The 18,233-nt window shown below is 37.5% G+C and overlaps 1 protein-coding gene across 3 annotated transcripts in view; it reads right to left on the bottom strand.

Annotated features, from left to right (window-relative positions):
• The window catches only part of bend5 (BEN domain containing 5), a 1,240,673-nt gene that overhangs the window by 492,016 nt on the left and 730,424 nt on the right, over positions 1-18,233 (bottom strand). For 2 of the 3 annotated variants that reach the window (XM_062979624.1, XM_003227428.4), the window contains 2 exons: positions 5,057-5,190; positions 996-1,371 (listed from right to left, as the gene is read on the bottom strand). The exons of the other annotated variant lie outside the window; for it this stretch is intronic. In XM_062979624.1, coding sequence (XP_062835694.1) covers positions 996-1,371; positions 5,057-5,190 — 510 coding nt within the window. The remainder of the gene's footprint in view (positions 1-995; positions 1,372-5,056; positions 5,191-18,233) is intronic. 3 annotated transcript variants of the gene reach the window in all.

The raw sequence follows: 18,233 nt of genomic DNA, 5'->3' as shown, positions 1-18,233 counted from the left end.
TATTTTGCAGCCTGCTCTTGATTTCCACTGCCAGACCTATGGTCGTGAAGGGGCTTTCCTCATTTTCTTTCTCTCGCTTCCGCCACCTCATAAGTGCATGGTGGAGAAAGAGTCCTCAGCATATCTGAAAGGCCAGTTATACTGACCATTCACTCAGCTCTCTCCTTCTCCCCTTGCTACTTGAAAGTCTACCTCCTTTTTACAATGCAGACCATGCAATCACAACCACATGTTGGGGTGCAACATCTATGTGCTACCTCCCTGTATGAAACAAAAGGAGGAGAACTCTGATACTATGGAGAGAAGGCAGGGATTGAATCTATGTGAAAAACTAAATCATGGGAGAAAGTGGTGGAGGCAATCAAGAGAAAGAGAGCATGTGTGCTTGTGAGGTGGGGGGCAGCAGATGAAGGAAATGAGGAAAGCCCTCTCATGGCTGCAGGAAAGCTAGGGCAGGAATATTTGTTCATTTTGTATTGTTTTATGGCACTGAATGTTTGCCATCCTTTGTTGGAATTTGTCCTGAGTTCCCTCGGGGAGGTAGGGTGGGTTATAAATAAAGCTGTTGTTGTTGTTGTTGTTGTTACCACCACAAATGGAGAAGTGCCTTCTCTCCTCTGCCATCCTCCTTTCCCATTGTTTTCTTCCTTCCGTCTGTTCCTCCATGCTATCCAACCTCCACTTGAATGAGTGAGAGAGGGAATGCAGGCCCAGCCACCCCACCAGTTTGGTTTCCTCCCAGCCACCATATATTTGACCACTGGCTAAGCATGACTTGACCGATTACAGTTCATGATCAACCCTGTATTTTTGAAGTCCTTATTGAAAACGGTGTAGCACCACAGAGGTCGTAGCAGCAAATAATCAAATATGCAAAGGTTATATCCATGAATGTGGAGGACTGCCTGTATTATTTTGTATAAAAATTCAGTCACTTTATTCAAAAATTAAATGATTTAAAATCTTGTCCCAGCTTACCACATTCAAGCACTTACCACTGCCTAGTCTGAGAAGCAGTACATCCTGTAGCCGCCTGTTCAAGTCTCTGAGCTCCTTCATTTCTGACACTAATGTCCCATACTCTTTTAGCTTTTTCGCTTGCTGAACAAGCTGTCTTCTTGTTCTTTCAAGTTCTTGCTGAATGTGTCTCATTTCTTCCTGCTGTTGCTGATAGCTTCGCAGCAATTCTTCATAAAGAACTCGAGGAACTACCGCATCGTCCATATTGTTCATCCTTTCTGAAGGTTCAAAAAATGTTGCCTCAGGACTGGAATTGCTACTGAGACTCATTCCATTTTGTTTCTCAAGGCGTGCAACAACTGCTTCAATGCTTTTATGCGTGCCTTCATTTTGTTTCCTCCTGTCATGTCTCTGTATGTCGCAACAAAACACTGTATTAATACACTACAGCATATAGCATACTATATAGTTCTACAGATAATTAAAGCAGGGATCCTTTACAATCCTCACAGGGGAAAATATCCGTCATATACAGTATTTTTATTGCAGCAAGGAATTTTCAAAAAACCCAAACACAAACATTCTACCCAACTATTTTGCAAACATTTTACCTCATAGTGTAATATATGCCAAAACATAGCAATGCCATTAAAAAAACCAGAATTCAATCTTTTGTCAGGATGTTGTGATTCGTATCTTTTGGCTCCTTATTTCATTGTGTAATGGTCTACACTGTGTATCTGAGGAAGTAAACTTAGTCCATAAAAGCTTATGCTGCCAACTTCATTCTTTCAGTTCACCTACCCTCCTCCTTTGCAAGATAATTCCGTTTGGGAGGAATTTTAAAATTTATTTCATTTCATGTTTATGCTGCCTTTCTGCCAGAGTGGGACCTGACATGGAAAGCTGTGCACATATCCTTTCTTAGTTTCCTTTTTCCAAGGATTTCTCAGAATTTTTATAAAATAAAAATTCTTTGTGAAAATATTGCATGTGCTTAAATTTGCTTCAAAGCAGGCAAGGGAAAGCTTACCAACAAAAGATTTAGATCTCAAACTCTATTTCTGAAGATCAATAGGGAGCCCAAATTCCAAACTGATATAAAGTATCTTCTATGCAGTATGCCCTTTACTTGTGCAAGGACAAATGCTGTTCGTGTTTAATTGATATTCATGAAGGAAGGTAGGAAATTAATACTTTTAAGACCAGGGCTTTACTCCAGTGCAGTTACAAGTAATTTACTATTTGCTAAAGCAAAATTGCAAATGTGTTAAAAGAAGACAGTTTCTCTAATCAAGAAGCATGAATCCAAAAGCATGCATTGTTCTAATTAAATCACAAGCATTTTTCCTGAAACAATATAGCCTTGCACTGTATTCACACATTCTTTGTTAAGACCTTTATAGAGGTACAGCAAGAAAACTCAATTGAAGATAATCCTATGCTTTAGGATGACCTTCATATTTTCTGGATTGTGCTCTGTAGTATTCTGGTAGAGCCCAACGAGTAGTCCTTTACTCCGTTCCCTGCAGAAACATACATTTTGCCTTGTTGATAATTCATTGAACCTGGCTAAGTATTTAGCACAGTATAAATCAACCCATTTGGCCTTTGGTGTAGTTTGGTATCCTGCCATGAGCATACAGAACTGTAAAATGGTGCCCCTGAGTAGCTGGTTGCTCTCAAGCTAGTCAAACATTTGGAAAAGAGTAAAAAGCCACAATGCAATAGGGGGAAACATTGTTTTCAATAGGAAGAATAAGGCATCACCTTCAGACATTCTGACAGTCAGAACAAAGGTGTGGCCATGGCAAATATGACATAAAGATATTGCATGTGTATCTGCCTTATTGATCAACTTCCTTCCTTTGAAATATAGCCTACATACCTGGTATTGAAGGGAGATATCCCATCCAAATACTAATCATAGCTAGCCTTACTTGGTTTCAAGGGTCTGGTACATTTAGGGTATTTAGATCATCATCAATACAAGCTGTTGTATATTTTTTAACTTATAAAAGGTGTACTCTAGTAGTGTCTGCTGTCAGTAATGGATCCCAGAAAAAGGCAGGGAGTGTTCAAGACCTCAAAGACTAAGGTAAGAGTGACTACCCCTCTACAAAATGATCAAGAAATTATCACCGTGCACCATCACTGGCAACTACAAGACATAAGACTACCTACCTACCCTTCCCCCACCCCCTGTTTCCCCAACGGTAGAAGTGTTCAGCTGGTGGCAAAAGTTTCAGGGTGGTTTTTTTTTAAGTATTTAAGATTTCCAAAAAAAGGAGACTCAATCTGTACTCATAATCAAAGGAGGACAAGATAATGTTTTTAATCACAAAACTTAAAGCGACAAAGTTGAATAATGCACAGCAGCTGACAAAAAGTTAGCTACTGAAAGCTTTTATGCATAGAGAACCAATATGGGGTAGTGGTTTGAGCAAATCTGGAGACCAGGCTGGAATCTCCACTCAGCTACAGAAACCCATTGGGTGACCTTGGGCAAATCACACCCTTTCAGTCTCAAAGGAAAGCAAAAGTAAAACCTCTCTAAATAAATCTTGCCAAGAAAACCTCTTACGGTTTCCATAAGTCGGGAATAGAAACACAACAATATGGCCCAAAACCAATGGGCCAAAAATGTGGAATCCACAAGCAAGCAAAAACAAAGGGAAGGAATAATAAGGTATACACATTCTATACAGTGTTTTCAGAATGGTTTTCATACAAAATATTTATTTATATTATGTCTCCTAGAAAATTTTACTTTTTGCCACTAATTTTGACTTTGTAAAGGATATGAGCATCCTAGCTGGATACTCTTAATCCATGGGACGCACCCCACGAACTTTTTGGAGATATGTCTTTTAATATGTACAGTATAACCTTCATATTTTCAGGGGGCTTACTATGGAAAAGGCTTGGTAATAGTGAACCCTACAGAAAAGAACAAGTTACATTGGAAGTTCGCATAAAATCATACTGGAGAACCTAGAAACTTTCTGGAGAGAATTTGCTAGGCATCCCAGGATGACTCTATGGTCACTTCTGGAAACAGCATACCATATAAACACCTGGAAGACCTATGTGAATCCTAGAAATTACTCATTTTGTTTGAAGAGAATAGGTAAAACTGTGGGTACTAGGCTCGGCGATACTGATTGTACTGTACGTACTAACAAGTTGTTGTTGAGTCTAAAATTGTTCTGTGCAGACTTTTCCCATCACCTAAGACACTACTTCTTAAACTTAGCTCAATGTTGGGGTCACGAAAAAATTGGCAACAGGAAAAGGTTTCTGATTGCCACTCATTTGCACAAATCTGCCAGTGTTACAGTGGACTCTGCAAAAAATGCTTCAGCTCCACAAAAAAGACAATCAGCTAGTTTAGCAAGCCTTGCAAATACTGGTTTATTTTCAATCAGTATTTGGCTTTTACACCTATTTCATAAACCTATATACCTGGGGGGACATAAAAAAGTCTCGGTGGAAAGGGGTCACATGGAAAAAGTTTAAGAAGCTCTGGCCTAAGAGACAAATGCATTATTACATGATCCACGGGAATATTTTTCTGCGAAGCTTGCAATTTATAAAGTACTGAATTAACTATGTAAAGGAGCACATTATGACTCGAATGTAGCACAGAAAACTTGGAAGTAAACAAAGAAGTCTGGCAGCAGATGTTACTCAAAACTAGATATATGAAAATTTATATCTGCATTTACAATAAAAATTTAGTTGCAAGTCTGATCATTCAACTTCTCAAAACAAAACAAAAATCTTCTTGGTCAACCTGAAGACGTGGGTGAGAACTGCCACTAAAAGAGTTTGTACACAGAGTAAAATAGTAGCATTTGAGTAAAATGACCTTTGCAGCAATTCGGTACTAGGTATCTCCAACTTCTCCAACCTTAGTTGAATAGTATAAGGAACATTTAGTTGGAAGTAAATTCTACTCTCTACAATAGAATTGAAGTAATTATGTACAAAATCATAATCTAAATTTGTACTTCCTTTTCTCTAAGAACCAAAGGGCATCCTGAAATTTGGAAATTGCTTTAAAAATATTAACCAACAAACAAAACTACAATACCTTACAGTGTCTAAGTTCCATATCTTCATCCCCATAATCTGTTATCTCCTCTGTTTCTTCTAGGTGATTGAGAGAGAGCTTGGGGATTTTAATTTTCTTCTGCATCACTCTGTTTTCAAGGTCAGTCTTATCTTCTGTAAATTTACATAAAAATAAAATTGGTCACATTCATCAAACTAGTCATTCTATATGACTGAGGCCAGACCATTTCAAAAGTTCCCATGTTTAATTCCCTACTAAAGTAAAAGCAACTGCTCCAAAGACTTTCATGAAATGAAGACTGGCAAATGAAATTTTAAACATCTGTCTCTCCATAATGGAAAACCATAGTCACCAATATCATGTAGGTGTTCGGTAATTTAAATGAATAAAAATATAGCTTCCCGTGATCAATAAAACACACAAAACATCAGGCAGTCTTTCATAAAAATATTTTAAATTAAAAACATGTTCTACAAAGCCATTAGTCTTTCCCCAAAGGATGAACAGTAGTTGCTAGTCCCAAGACAGTAGGAATCCAGATTAAATTCCCACTCAACCATAAAGCTCCCTGAGTGACTTTGGTCTTGTAATTTTATCTCAACCAGCCTATCTTATAGGATTTTTGTGAGTGTAAACAGCGATGTAGGAAGAATCTTGTGATAAGAGTCTACTAAATGCAGTAGAGTCTCACTTATCCAACACTCGCTTATCCAACGTTCTGGATTATCCAACACATTTTTGTAGTCAATGTTTTCAATATATCGTGATATTTTGGTGCTAAATTCGTAAATACAGTAATTACTACATAGCATTACTGCGTACTGAACTACTTTTTCTGTCAAATTTGTTGTATAACATGATGTTTTGGTGCTTCATTTGTAAAATCATAACCTAATTTGATGTTTAATAGGCTTTTCCTTAATCCCTCCTTATTATCCAAGATATTCGCTTATCCAACGTTCTGCCAGCCCGTTTATGTTGGATAAGTGAGACTCTACTGTAAATGAAATATTCCACTCTGAATACTGCTAAGAACCCTGCACTTCATTATTCTTTGTCCCGTTTTTCCTTGCAGAAGTCAAACTTTAGCAAATCAAGGTTTCCTGGAAATTTGGATCCAGTGAAATTGTCACCAGCTTCCCAGTTTTTGAACTGCCATAGGCAGATTTATACCCCATTTTCCTAATATGAGGACTATCCAATCCAAACTGGGTTTGGAATTAACCCAGCTACGTATTTTCAGGGGGGTTTTTTTGTGTGTAATGCTGAAAAGCAAGCAAGAGCTAGGATCGGCTTCCGCTTGCTTTCGTTTTTTGTTGTTTTTTTTAATGGTTTGATTTCTGAAAATCATACAAATGACAATGCAATACAATACAAACCTCCAAAAGAGCTCATTATGTATATGGAAATATTCCAAAATCCCAGAAAAACCCAAATCCAAAATATTTCTGGTCCCAAGCATTATGGATAAGGGATATCCAACATTTTCTAATAGCATCCACACCAAAGTGTTTCTGGGGAGCTTCATAAAAAGTTATTGTTATTCAAGCCACCCATAATTTAGTTTTTCCTAGTCAGTAGCTACTAATGATGGATGCGCCAGTGGACTTTTAAAAAAACTTTTTAAAACCAAAGTCCAGTATTTTTTTTTTAAAAAAAACACTATCAGCTGGGTAAAGGGGGCATGTCAAAGGTGAAAGGGGATGTTCAAAGGGTTGATATATTGAAAGATTGAAGCATTATATCTGGATGTAAAAGATATGGTCATGTGATTTTTTAAAAGATATTCATCACATGATTGTTGGTATTCTTTTGATTTTATAATGAAACATACTTCAATAGAGCTGCAAATCTTAGGACACAAGGTTAACAGTATGCATGACTTGCTTATAAAATTGCATGAGTCCATAAATACAAACAAAGGGCATTTTTAAAAAGGATAATACCCCATATAGCTGTTCGCAGGCTTTTATCACCCAGAACTCAAGGCAAAACATGCATTAGTATTACAATGTTCCCTCGCTACTTCGCAATTCACTTTTTGCGCCCTCACTGTTTTGCGGGGGTTTTTTTGTGGTCCAAGGCACTCTCAGAATGCCTTGGACCTTACTGCTATCCAATCAAAAGTGGTCTCTATAAATAAATAAATAAAACAAATTAAACAACACAAAGCAACTCAAGGAGGACTAGGCCGTGGTGGCGCATGCCTTTTGTAGATGCGCTCTCACCCCACCCCTCTTCCAGGAAGGCTTCACTGCCTCCCTGGGAATCCTGGGAGTTGCAGGTTTACAGTCTTCTCTGCCAAGTTGCTGCCTGCCTCACCAAACTAAAACAATTCAGTGCAAAACGGGCTTGCGAAGGAGAGAAAGGCCACCTAACTATTAAAATAAGGTATTTGTTTTATTCAAATAAATATAGTGTTCCGACTTCACAGATTTTCAATTATTGCGGGTGGCACTGGAATGTAACCCCCATGATAAGTGAGGGAACACTGTATAAGGTATCACATATTTGCGGATAACATGTTACTTTAGCAGCTTCTGTTACCACGGTATAGAAATTAACCACAAGCACATTTAGAATGTGGCTTCATTAAGTGTAGTCAGTACTGTAATGACAAAACTGGATGATGACAAGACCTCATCTACACTGGTCAAACTGCAGTGGCCAGACAACAAATTTGTATGAAAGTGCATGCTGTACAGATAATTACATAGGAAATCCTGGAACCAGTTTAAGGCCCAGATGGGGATTACACAAACCACAGAGCACTGGTGCACATTAAGAGCTTTCTTTTTTGTGCTTTGTAGGAGTTTCTTGACTAGCCACTGCAATCTGAAGCTTGCTTTGAACTGCATGAAATGCTTAGTGTAGATGGGGTCTCAGGTGTCCAGAGGAGACATTTTTAAGTAGGAACATAGGAGAGCACCTTTTCAATGGCTCCTCTCACACCTTGGACCTATTTCCCCAGGGTAGTTAGGATGTATCCTTTTTAAATTTTCCTTTCGGTGACAGTAATGCAGTAATACCTTAGTTTCATGGGGGTTTGATTCAAAGAGCTCCCTTCCCAATGGATACCAAAATCCATAGACGTTAAAGTCCTACTATATTCAATGGCATAGTAAAGTGGTGCACCCTTCTATAAAATGGCAGACAACTCAAACAACTGCAAGAGAGCACTTGAGAATTTATGAAATGGATGGAAGCTATGTATGCCTTCCTATTTGTGGATGTTTGGTGTGGTGCAAAACCCTCCCTCCCTAATATACTGTATAGAATTCATGTGCTAACACACTCCCATGATTATCCACAAACCAGATTGTATAAAATCTAAACAGCCTAAAGATTCATCATATTCAAAATTTACAAGTCAGAAATACAGGAACTGAGACAAAAAGACATTTTTAAAATATTTTGTAGAATGTAGTATTGATGAATCCATACACAAAGGAAATCTGAATAACTTCTCTTCTTGTCTGAATTTTACCATATTATAATTTCTCTTCCTCGTTGGTTCTCTTATTTAAGGATTTAAAAATAGCCAAATTGTAAAACTAATTTTAATTTTTAATGGGTTTTAATACAGTTTGCATACCCCTTTTCCAAAATGCTTGCGAACCAGTGGTTTTTGGAGTATATGCATTTGCATCTACATACACAAGGAGATATCTTCCCAGACGAATGATAATGGGCACTGCCAGTCTGATAAAAGTCCGATAATATCTGACAAATAACCTCAGTAGCCGGAGGTTATGGATACCTTTAAATGGTGCCTGATGTAAGTTTTAACTGTTTTATATGATATGTTAAACTGGGGTTTTTTACATTGGGATATGATGTTTAGCTGATTTTGTATTGTGTGCGGTTGTATTTGTATTAGTTTTATATTTTGTACACCGCTTTGAATCCCACCCATGGGAGAAAAACTGGATAGAAATGAATTAATAATAATAATAATAATAATAATAATAATAATATCTAGGAGCTGAGAACCAAGTCTAAACACAAATCCATGTATATTTCATATACATCTTATCAACTTATCATGAAGATAATTTTGTACCACCGTGTGTATGAAACAAAGTTTGTGCATAATGAACCATCAGTAACTAAATCAGATGAATATAATGTGATCATTAATTACATGTATCCTTACTGCTTCTCACCTAACAGGATCATGCGTGCCCTGATCACAATTCAAACTTGACAGTCAACCAGAGATGGGTTTAAAACAACAAGAATACATTTATTCAATAGAATAATATATAACTCCAGTAGTCTATTCTTTAGACCAGATCTTTCCAAACCGTGTGTGGAGGCATGGTAGTGTGCGAGCTACAATGTGTAGATGTGTTGCTTAAATGTAAGGAGTCTATGTGAAAACAGTATAAATCACATATTTTCTAAAAAATAAATTAAATTTTTTTCATGAGGCATATTGTGTCCCCATACATTTCACTATTACAATTTATCTATGTGACTGTATCTCTCATAAGGGGTTGATTAATTCTTTAGTTTACTGGTAAAACTGAATTACTGTGTCGCAAAATGATGCATATCTACAAAGTGTATCACCAACCTGCAATGTCTGGAAAGCTTTAGACCCGGCCTGCACAACCTTTGGCCCTCCATGTGTTTGGGACCTCAACTTCCAGAAGCCCTAGCCAGCTGGTTCAAAGGTCAGGAATCCTAGAAGTTGAAGTTGTGCAGACCTGCTTAAGGTTTTCCAATATGATAGCTAGTTCTCCCCTCTTCATCAAATCCAAAACTGTTTCTATCAACTCAAAATCCTGTCTATGGCAACTCAACACCTGTCAACTCAACTTTAAACCTTGTCTGAATATCCCCAGAAACAAGCCTTTGTATTTTGATGCATTCTGTGCCCTCACTGCCCACCTTCACAGCCTCCCTGAGTTGTGATTACTTGCCATTTGCCAAGGGCTTCCCGCATATAGGAGTTTCGTACTGGGGCTTTTGGGTAGTTTACAATGTAAAGGGGTCATAGACATTCAGGCAACGTAATATATTTCACAGAAATAAAGCAAAGACATGCCCATTCTATTACATAGAAACCACTTTCAGATTTGAATAAACAAGCATTCCAGAGGTCTTATTCCTGTAACCTGTAATTTCCTTATTTATATATTACAACTAGGATTATGTTAGTGACATATGTGCTTTGTATGTGTGTGTAATTACATGCTACAGTGAAGGAGGGATGTATGTAACTAAGCAATAACAACCGCCTCTTTCTTGATGCTCTTCCTCTCTCTATAGTGAAATGTAGTGCAAACAAACAATCCCCATTGTTTATTAATCTCCTTCTTTCTTTACTTTCTCCCCAAGACTGTTAGCAGTAATGGTCCCAAGGACTTGGCAGCCTAAAAGGAGGATCTGGGCTATTTGCATGAGACAGTTATACTCCCTAAACACCACCCAGAATTTCATTTTGCATGTTTAGATGTTTCTTTGGGATATCTTAGAGGATGGGGGAAAGAAAATACTGAAATATCAGTATAAACTGATTATATATACTTCTGAAATAACAACATCTTCCCCTGAAATTTCCCAGATTGCCAAACTACTACCCTTTCCCTACTGAGAATATTGTTATCCTGGCCATATGAGGAATTCTGTATCGTTGTCTGGTGGCCTTCTACAGATTACAGGCAGTCTCTGAGTTACAAACATCTAACTAATAAACAACTCATAGTTAAGAACGAGGGGGGGGGGGTGAGAAAACAGGAAGTGAGAGAAATCTACCCCTAGAAAGGGAAAATCACTCCTCTAAGGGCCCTTCCACACAGCCCTGTATTCCAGAATATCAAGGCAGGAAATCCCACATTATCTGAGTGTGGACTCAGATAAACCAGTTCAAAGCAGATATTGTGGGAGAAAAGATGTCTCAAACTTTATCAGAAATCTTCGTTTCCACAGCAAGCCAATTTTTTTCAAAATCCAATAATTACAGGGACATTCAGTGAGGTGAAAGCTTCTGAACAGGGACACAGACAGCAAAACAAACATTACAGGGATGAAAACCATTCCTTACGCCGGGGGTCCCCAAACTTTTTAAACGGGGGGACAGTTAAAAGTCCCTCAGACCGTTGGAGGGCCGGACTATATTTTTTTTAAAAAACTATGAACAAATGCCTATGCACATGGCACATATTTTATTTTGAAGTAAAAAAAGGAACAAATACAGTCTCAATGTTATTAATAATAATAATAAAGAGGGTTGGAAGAAACCCCTTGGGCCATTTAGTCCAATACCCTTCTGCCTTTGTGCACCAAAAGCACAAGCAAAGCAACCCTGACAGATGGCCACCCAGCCTCAATGTTAATAATAATAATAATAATAATAATAATAATAATAATAATAATAATAATAATAATGGAGAGGGTTGGAAGAGACCCTTGGGCCATTTAGTCCAACCCTCTTCTGCCTTTGTGCACCAAACACACAGCAAAGCACAACTGACAGATGGCCACCCAGCCTCAATGTTAACAACAACAACAACAACAACAACAATAATAATAATAATAATAAAATAATGGAGAGGCCCCACTAAGGCCTCCAGCCCAGGGAGAAATCCGGAGTATACTGCAAATCAGAAATAGCAATATACTCCAGATTTCTCCCAGGACTGGAAGCCTGAGTGGAGAAAGAAACTCTCCCTCACTCAGGCCTCCAGCCCAGGGAGAAATACGGAGTATACTGCAATTCAGAAATAGCAATATACTCCAGATTTCTCCCAGGACTGGAAGACTGAGTGGGGAAAGAAACTCTCCCTCACTCAGGCCTCCAGCCCAGGGAGAAATCCGGAGTATACTGCAATTCAGAAATAGCAATATACTCCAGATTTCTCCCAGGACTGAAAGCCTGAGTGGAGAAAGAAACTCTCCCTCACTCAGGCCTCCAGCCCAGGGAGAAATCCGGAGTATACTGCAATTCAGAAATACAGTAGAGTCTCACTAATCCAAGCCTCGCTTATCCAAGCCTCTGGATAATCCAAGCCATTTTTGTAGTCAATGTTTTCAATATATCATGATATTTTGGTGCTAAATTCGTAAATACAGTAATTACAACATAACATTACTGCGTATTGAACTACTTTTCTGTCAAATTTGTTGTATAACATGAAGTTTTGGTGCTTAATTTGTAAAATCATAACCTAATTTGATGTTTAATAGGCTTTTCCTTGATCAGTCCTTATAATCCAAGATATTCGCTTATCCAAGCTTCTGCCGGCCCGTTTAGCTTGGATTAGTGAGACTCTACTGTAGCAATATACTCCAGATTTCTCCCAGGACTGGAAGACTGAGTGGGGAAAGAAACTCTCCCTCACTCAGGCCTCCAGCCCAGGGAGAAATCCGGAGTATACTGCAATTCAGAAATAGCAATATAATCCAGATTTCTCCCAGGACTGGAAGACTGAGTGGGGAAATAAACTATTTCCCTCACTCAGGCCTCCAGCCCTGGGAGAAATCTGGTGTGTATTGCTAATCAACGTATTGCTAAACCTGGAGCAAACACCCCTTAATAATTAATAATTAATTAAATAATAATTAAAATACCTTTTGAGACAACGCAGGAAAGGGGGGAAAGCTGTGGGGGCCGGATAAATTGCTCCAGGGGGCCGGATGTGGCCCGCGGGCCGTAGTTTGGGGACCCCTGCCTTATGCTATCCAAAGCTAATATATAGGTGTATATTTGTCCAGAGTTACACTTAAAAATATACCTGTTCTGGCTTACATACAAATTCAATATAAGAACAAACCTATCTTGTTCGTAACTTGGGTGCTGCCTGTATGCACTCTGGATACGGTGTCATCAATCTAATAATGTGGAATCTGCACAATAGGAATTCTTATATCCCCTTTTCAGGTTCTTACAATCAAGAAGAAAAGACTAAATGTCGTAAATTAAGGGTAGTCTTCAAAAATTGGCTCATTACAAATATATCATCTTTGAGGTTATTTATACTTGGGAAATGAAGACTGAATAATTGAACTATACTTACAGAAAGGCACCGTTTTTGGTATAACTATACAACATGGATGCAAAATATATGGTTCTCCAGGTTTTGTTAAAGTGCCACTTCCATAATTATTCACTAATGGCTATGCTGGCCAATCTGATTAAAGTTGCAATTCAACAATACGTGGAGGGTCACCTACTTTTTTATATGGGACAAAAGTTTCAAACCTACAGAAAACAAAAGTAAATGTTTGAACTACACTCCCATAATGACATGACTACATAATTGATAGTTTCAGGAACTGAAGTCATTGTGGTTAACTACCATCCATTGCTATCTGATTGAACTTAGCTCCTAGATACACTATATTAAATACATAGACTAATATGTATAGTAACTGTTACTTTGAATAAACAACTGCTTCTCTTGCTGTTTCATGACAGATTGTATTCATTGCACATTTAAAATATTCAGGAATTTTAATGTTACTGGTTACATAAGCAAGTCTATGATTTGAAAAGCTATTTTTCTCCAGGAATCTTTACCATGGATCCTTGATAATTCTCAGTCCTTTCTAAAAAATAGTCCTTTCTAATGTCCAGCGGGAACATTACTCAATTCTACCAATATCCCAAAATTTGAGTATGACACTGAGCAGTTCCGGGAAAGTAAGTAGTGATTTTGGAATACCTAAATTTCCAGGTAATCCAATGAAATGCCTTGGATATGGGAATGAAGTCTAAATACAAAATTCATTTATGTTTTTTCTTCCTTGATCTAAGATATACTATGATGACTAATATTTTAAAAGCTACCAAAAAAAACCTCACCCAGTCTTGTAATCTTTTAAAAATGGAGAATATGGGGAAGTTAATTTACTGCAACTAAGTTTAGACATTATGATTCAAACATTTCCAAAGGGGTCTTTCCCCTCTTCTGTTTATCATCCTAGTTACTATGAAAGCTCTTATCTACAACTCTGCATGTCACAGGCATGAAATGATGCACATGCATTTTTTTGCTAAACATATAAAACATATCTCACCATAAAAAGTGTATGTGTGGCAACTTCCATAAAAAACAAAATAATAAAATAAAGACATGAGGATGCTTACAGACTTAGTAATCAATAAAGTATATATTTTGAAAACAATATGACTTAAGTGATGCTTACAGACTTAGTAATCAATAAAGTATATATTTTGAAAACAATATGACTTAAGTTAGTCATGACTTCAGTTCCACTGTTTTTAATGGTCAACTCCAAATACGACAGTCTGAATCCTACCCAATATTTGTTTTATTTTGATGTTTAATTTGCATATTAAAGTCATTATTAATATCCAACTCATATATTGAGAAGATAACAATAACAGTAAACAAAGCCACACAGCAGCAAACAAAGCATTCTAGAAAACTGCAAATCTAAAAGTAGTGGAAGTCAGAAGAACAATTATCTGAATTAAAATATCTGGGCACATAAACAATGGTTACCAGGAACCAGAAATTCAGTCACCTGACATGAAAGCCTATGGAGAACATTCTAGGTGGAGTGTGACAAAGAAAGGCTTACTTCCTAGTTACCATCCATTTAAAATTAGCAACTGAGAGAACATGAAGAAGAGTCTTACCAGATCATGTGAATACATGGGCAATTTGTACAGAACAAGTGTTCCTTGACATCCCAGTAACGTAAAACCTCCTATTCACTTTTGGGATCTGAGTAATATTAAGAATCAGAAACATAAAACCTATTTATTGATTGATTGATTGATTTCGGAAGAAAGTTGATATAACTGTTTCAAAATTCAGACATCTTTTTGTCCAAAATTGATTACTATTGCTATGTATTATAGCCCTAGCATTTTAGAAGAGCTGAGGTCTCTGTAAGGATTTTGAAGTCAGCCACACATGCAAAGTTCAACAATACTCACTCCTTGATACCATTAGAACCTAAATAGGTAAAGGTAAAGGTTTTCCCTGACGTTAAGTCCAGTCATGTCTGACTCTGGGGGTTGGTGCTCATCTCCATTTCTAAGCCGAGGAGCCGGCATTGTCCGTAGACACCTCCAAGGTCATGTGGCTGGCATGACTGCATGGAGCACCGTTACCTTCCCACCGGAGCAGTACCTATTGATCTACCCACATTGGCATGCTTTCGAACTGCTAGGTTGGCAGGAGCTGGAGCTAACAGCGGCCGCTCACGCCGCTCCCGGGGTTTGAACCCAGGACCTTTCGGTCTCCAGCTCAGTGCTTTAACGCACTTCGCCACCGGAGCTCCAGAACCTAAATAGGTTTGGCAAATATTCCTCCATCTAGGAAGGATTAAAATTTTTCTGACATGTTGAGTAAAAGATATTTGCTACCACTTTGATGTCTGAAATTAAGGACTGGACCTGACAACACTCACAAACTGTAAATCTAATTCTTAATGGGGTATGTAATCTTCTCAATCAGATGGGCAACTTACTGACAAAATGTCTACTGAGTTACTATTTATGTTTCCCTCAATGAGAAACAGTAACCCAGCAATCTCTTCTCGAATCTGTTTGCAGGACAAGAATGGAACTACTAGAATGTAGAACTATTGACATCCGTTCCAGGAAGCTGGTCCAACAGAATAGACAGCTGATGGTACTGAAAGCCACTAAGATATTAAAGCTATCAAAATCACACTATAGTCAATCCTCCACATTCACATGGGTTAGGGGCACAGAACTACCATTAAAGTGAAAAACCTTGAATAAATAGCTATATTGTTATTTTTTACTTGAGATGACATCTCATGAGAAACATCTAGGTCTTCCACCACAACTCTATGGCCAACACTTGCTGGAAGCTGACTACATAATTGCTTTTGACAATCTAGAGATTCCTAAAGAAATATTATCTCTAGAACTTTCTAAATCAGTGGTTCTCAACTTGCAGGACCCTGGGTGTTTTTGCCTACAACTCCCAGAAATCCCAGCCAGTTTACCAGCTATTAGGATTTCTGGGAGTTGAAGGCCAAAACATTTGGGGACCTACAGATTGAGAACCACTGCTATAGATCTTCCAGCAGGACTAGAAGAAATTGACTACAGATTCACACTGGAAAACCTTGTGATTCCCAGAGAGAACATTTTAATCAAGTACAAATATGTGAATAACAAAAACTGCAAATATCAAAATGTGGAAGGATTATTGTAATATTATTTACCAGCAGAGCCCCTAAAAAAAGCATTTTCCACAAAACAAACAAAAAACAAATAATGTGTAACAGCATCTATACAATCAATGCCATATATACAATCACTTTGCAATACAGTACTGGACTTAATATCTGATCTGGGGAATGGGCATCACTGACCAAAATGTAGCTGACCCTAACAGCCCCTTCCTGAGCCACAGACTATACAAATGATCAGAAAATAACCAACGGACAATTGTTAATTGTTAATATAACAATTGTAAAAACTGTTACACAGAAGCACTGAGGAGATACAATGCTGTTGTATCATTCTACATTCCAGGTCATTACAAAATTTCATAATGCAATCAGAGCTTTGATAAATATACAATTGTTCCAATTATCTTTAACACCTAGGGATGGGCCATCTTATTAAATCCAGTACACATGCAAAAATTGCTTTCAAATTCTTAACAAAATGTGACTCTTTTATATTAAAATATTTAAACAAGCCTCACAAATAACTAAATTTTGCTTACACTTAAAGTGGTATTTCATTGACTGCAGTTGGAGGAGCATACATTTGAAAAATAGTTTAGAGGATTTAGGTTAAAAACTTTTGAAATGTGACGCTGAAATTTATTATGGCTCCAGTAATGTATTCACTCTTTGTCTATGGTTTGGAGCTGGAGGCATACATGTACTGTGATCAATCCTACCAGTGATTGTAAAAGCACTGCTTACTTACTGCATGTGGGTATTTCAGTGCACTTGCAATGTTTCTTCTCGCAAAAATACAATTCACACACATGTATGCTACTGGAGAAGTAGGCTGCAACTTTTGTACAGGCTAGCATAGAAGGAAGTCCTACTAACTTGATGGAACTTGCTTCTGAACTCCATGTGCAGCATTTGTACAAACTGAAACCATATGAATAGCATGATTGGACTGTATTAGGGCCATCCATACCTATGGAAGTTCATAAGATGGACCAAAGATGGCCAGAACTTTGTAGATTTGTGGTTCTCAGCATATGGTATTTAGAAGTCTACAGCTTCTGATATATTTATTTACCATAGCTAAGGGAAACCAATTCATGCTGCACATTGTCTTAAAGCTATCTAAACTGGTAATAGAACTGGGATTCTTGTTATTTCTGGTCTAGCAAATGAAACACTTGATATTGTCTTCTTGAGTCTTATTTTTTGTAAAATGCTACATAAATATAAATTACATTAGATTTTTGTTCATGGGGTAGAAACCTGTATGACTAAACACAGGAATAAAGTCAGAAGTGACTTCCACCTTGAGTTGTTTTGCTTCATATCTACTTCCACCTAGACATCCCTAATAAAAGAAACTATGATACTATATATGGATATACCACACAAGTATTACTATCCTTAAGTGAAGCAGAAAAAAATATATCCTGAGATTCAGTGTGCTGCTTTATGTATTTTATTAAAATGTGTACTTACATATTTATAATGAAATATGTTTGATTTCCAATCTAAATAATTGTTGCCATAAAGCATTAATATTTCTCAAGTTAAAATACCTAAACAATGCAGTAGTTGACAAGAAACCAATACAGAGATTTGAGATATCTGAATTTTGGTAGCAGAGTTTTGGGCAAGGTGGTGGATGGGCCAAATGTGACAAAAGGAAGTCACAAAGAGAAAACAGCATAGTAGTTCATTATAGTGATAAATAGTGCATGGGCCAGATTTATGTTGAAGAGACAGCATTTAAGAAATGATATGACATCACAATGGAGTGAATCCAAAAATGAAAAAAAATACAACAAAATATAAGTTTCAGGTTTGTACCTTCTCAACAAAGTGAATAGTGGCATTAAGAACTGATGCAGGGAGTTATGTGGAAATGAAGGCTTTGGAGTACAGGTCAAAATGGGCTATATGGACTACTGATTTGACCCAATTAGGCTCTTTGTATACCTAATTACCCGTGGCACCTATAGCCTATGCCCTAACCTGCTCATTTGTCACTTGATGATTATCCTGTTCTTTCCATGTGCAATTC

This window comes from Anolis carolinensis, chromosome 4, assembly GCF_035594765.1.
Source record: "Anolis carolinensis isolate JA03-04 chromosome 4, rAnoCar3.1.pri, whole genome shotgun sequence".
Taxonomy (NCBI): Eukaryota; Metazoa; Chordata; class Lepidosauria; order Squamata; family Dactyloidae; genus Anolis; species Anolis carolinensis.
This window is presented reverse-complemented; position numbering and strand designations above follow the sequence as displayed.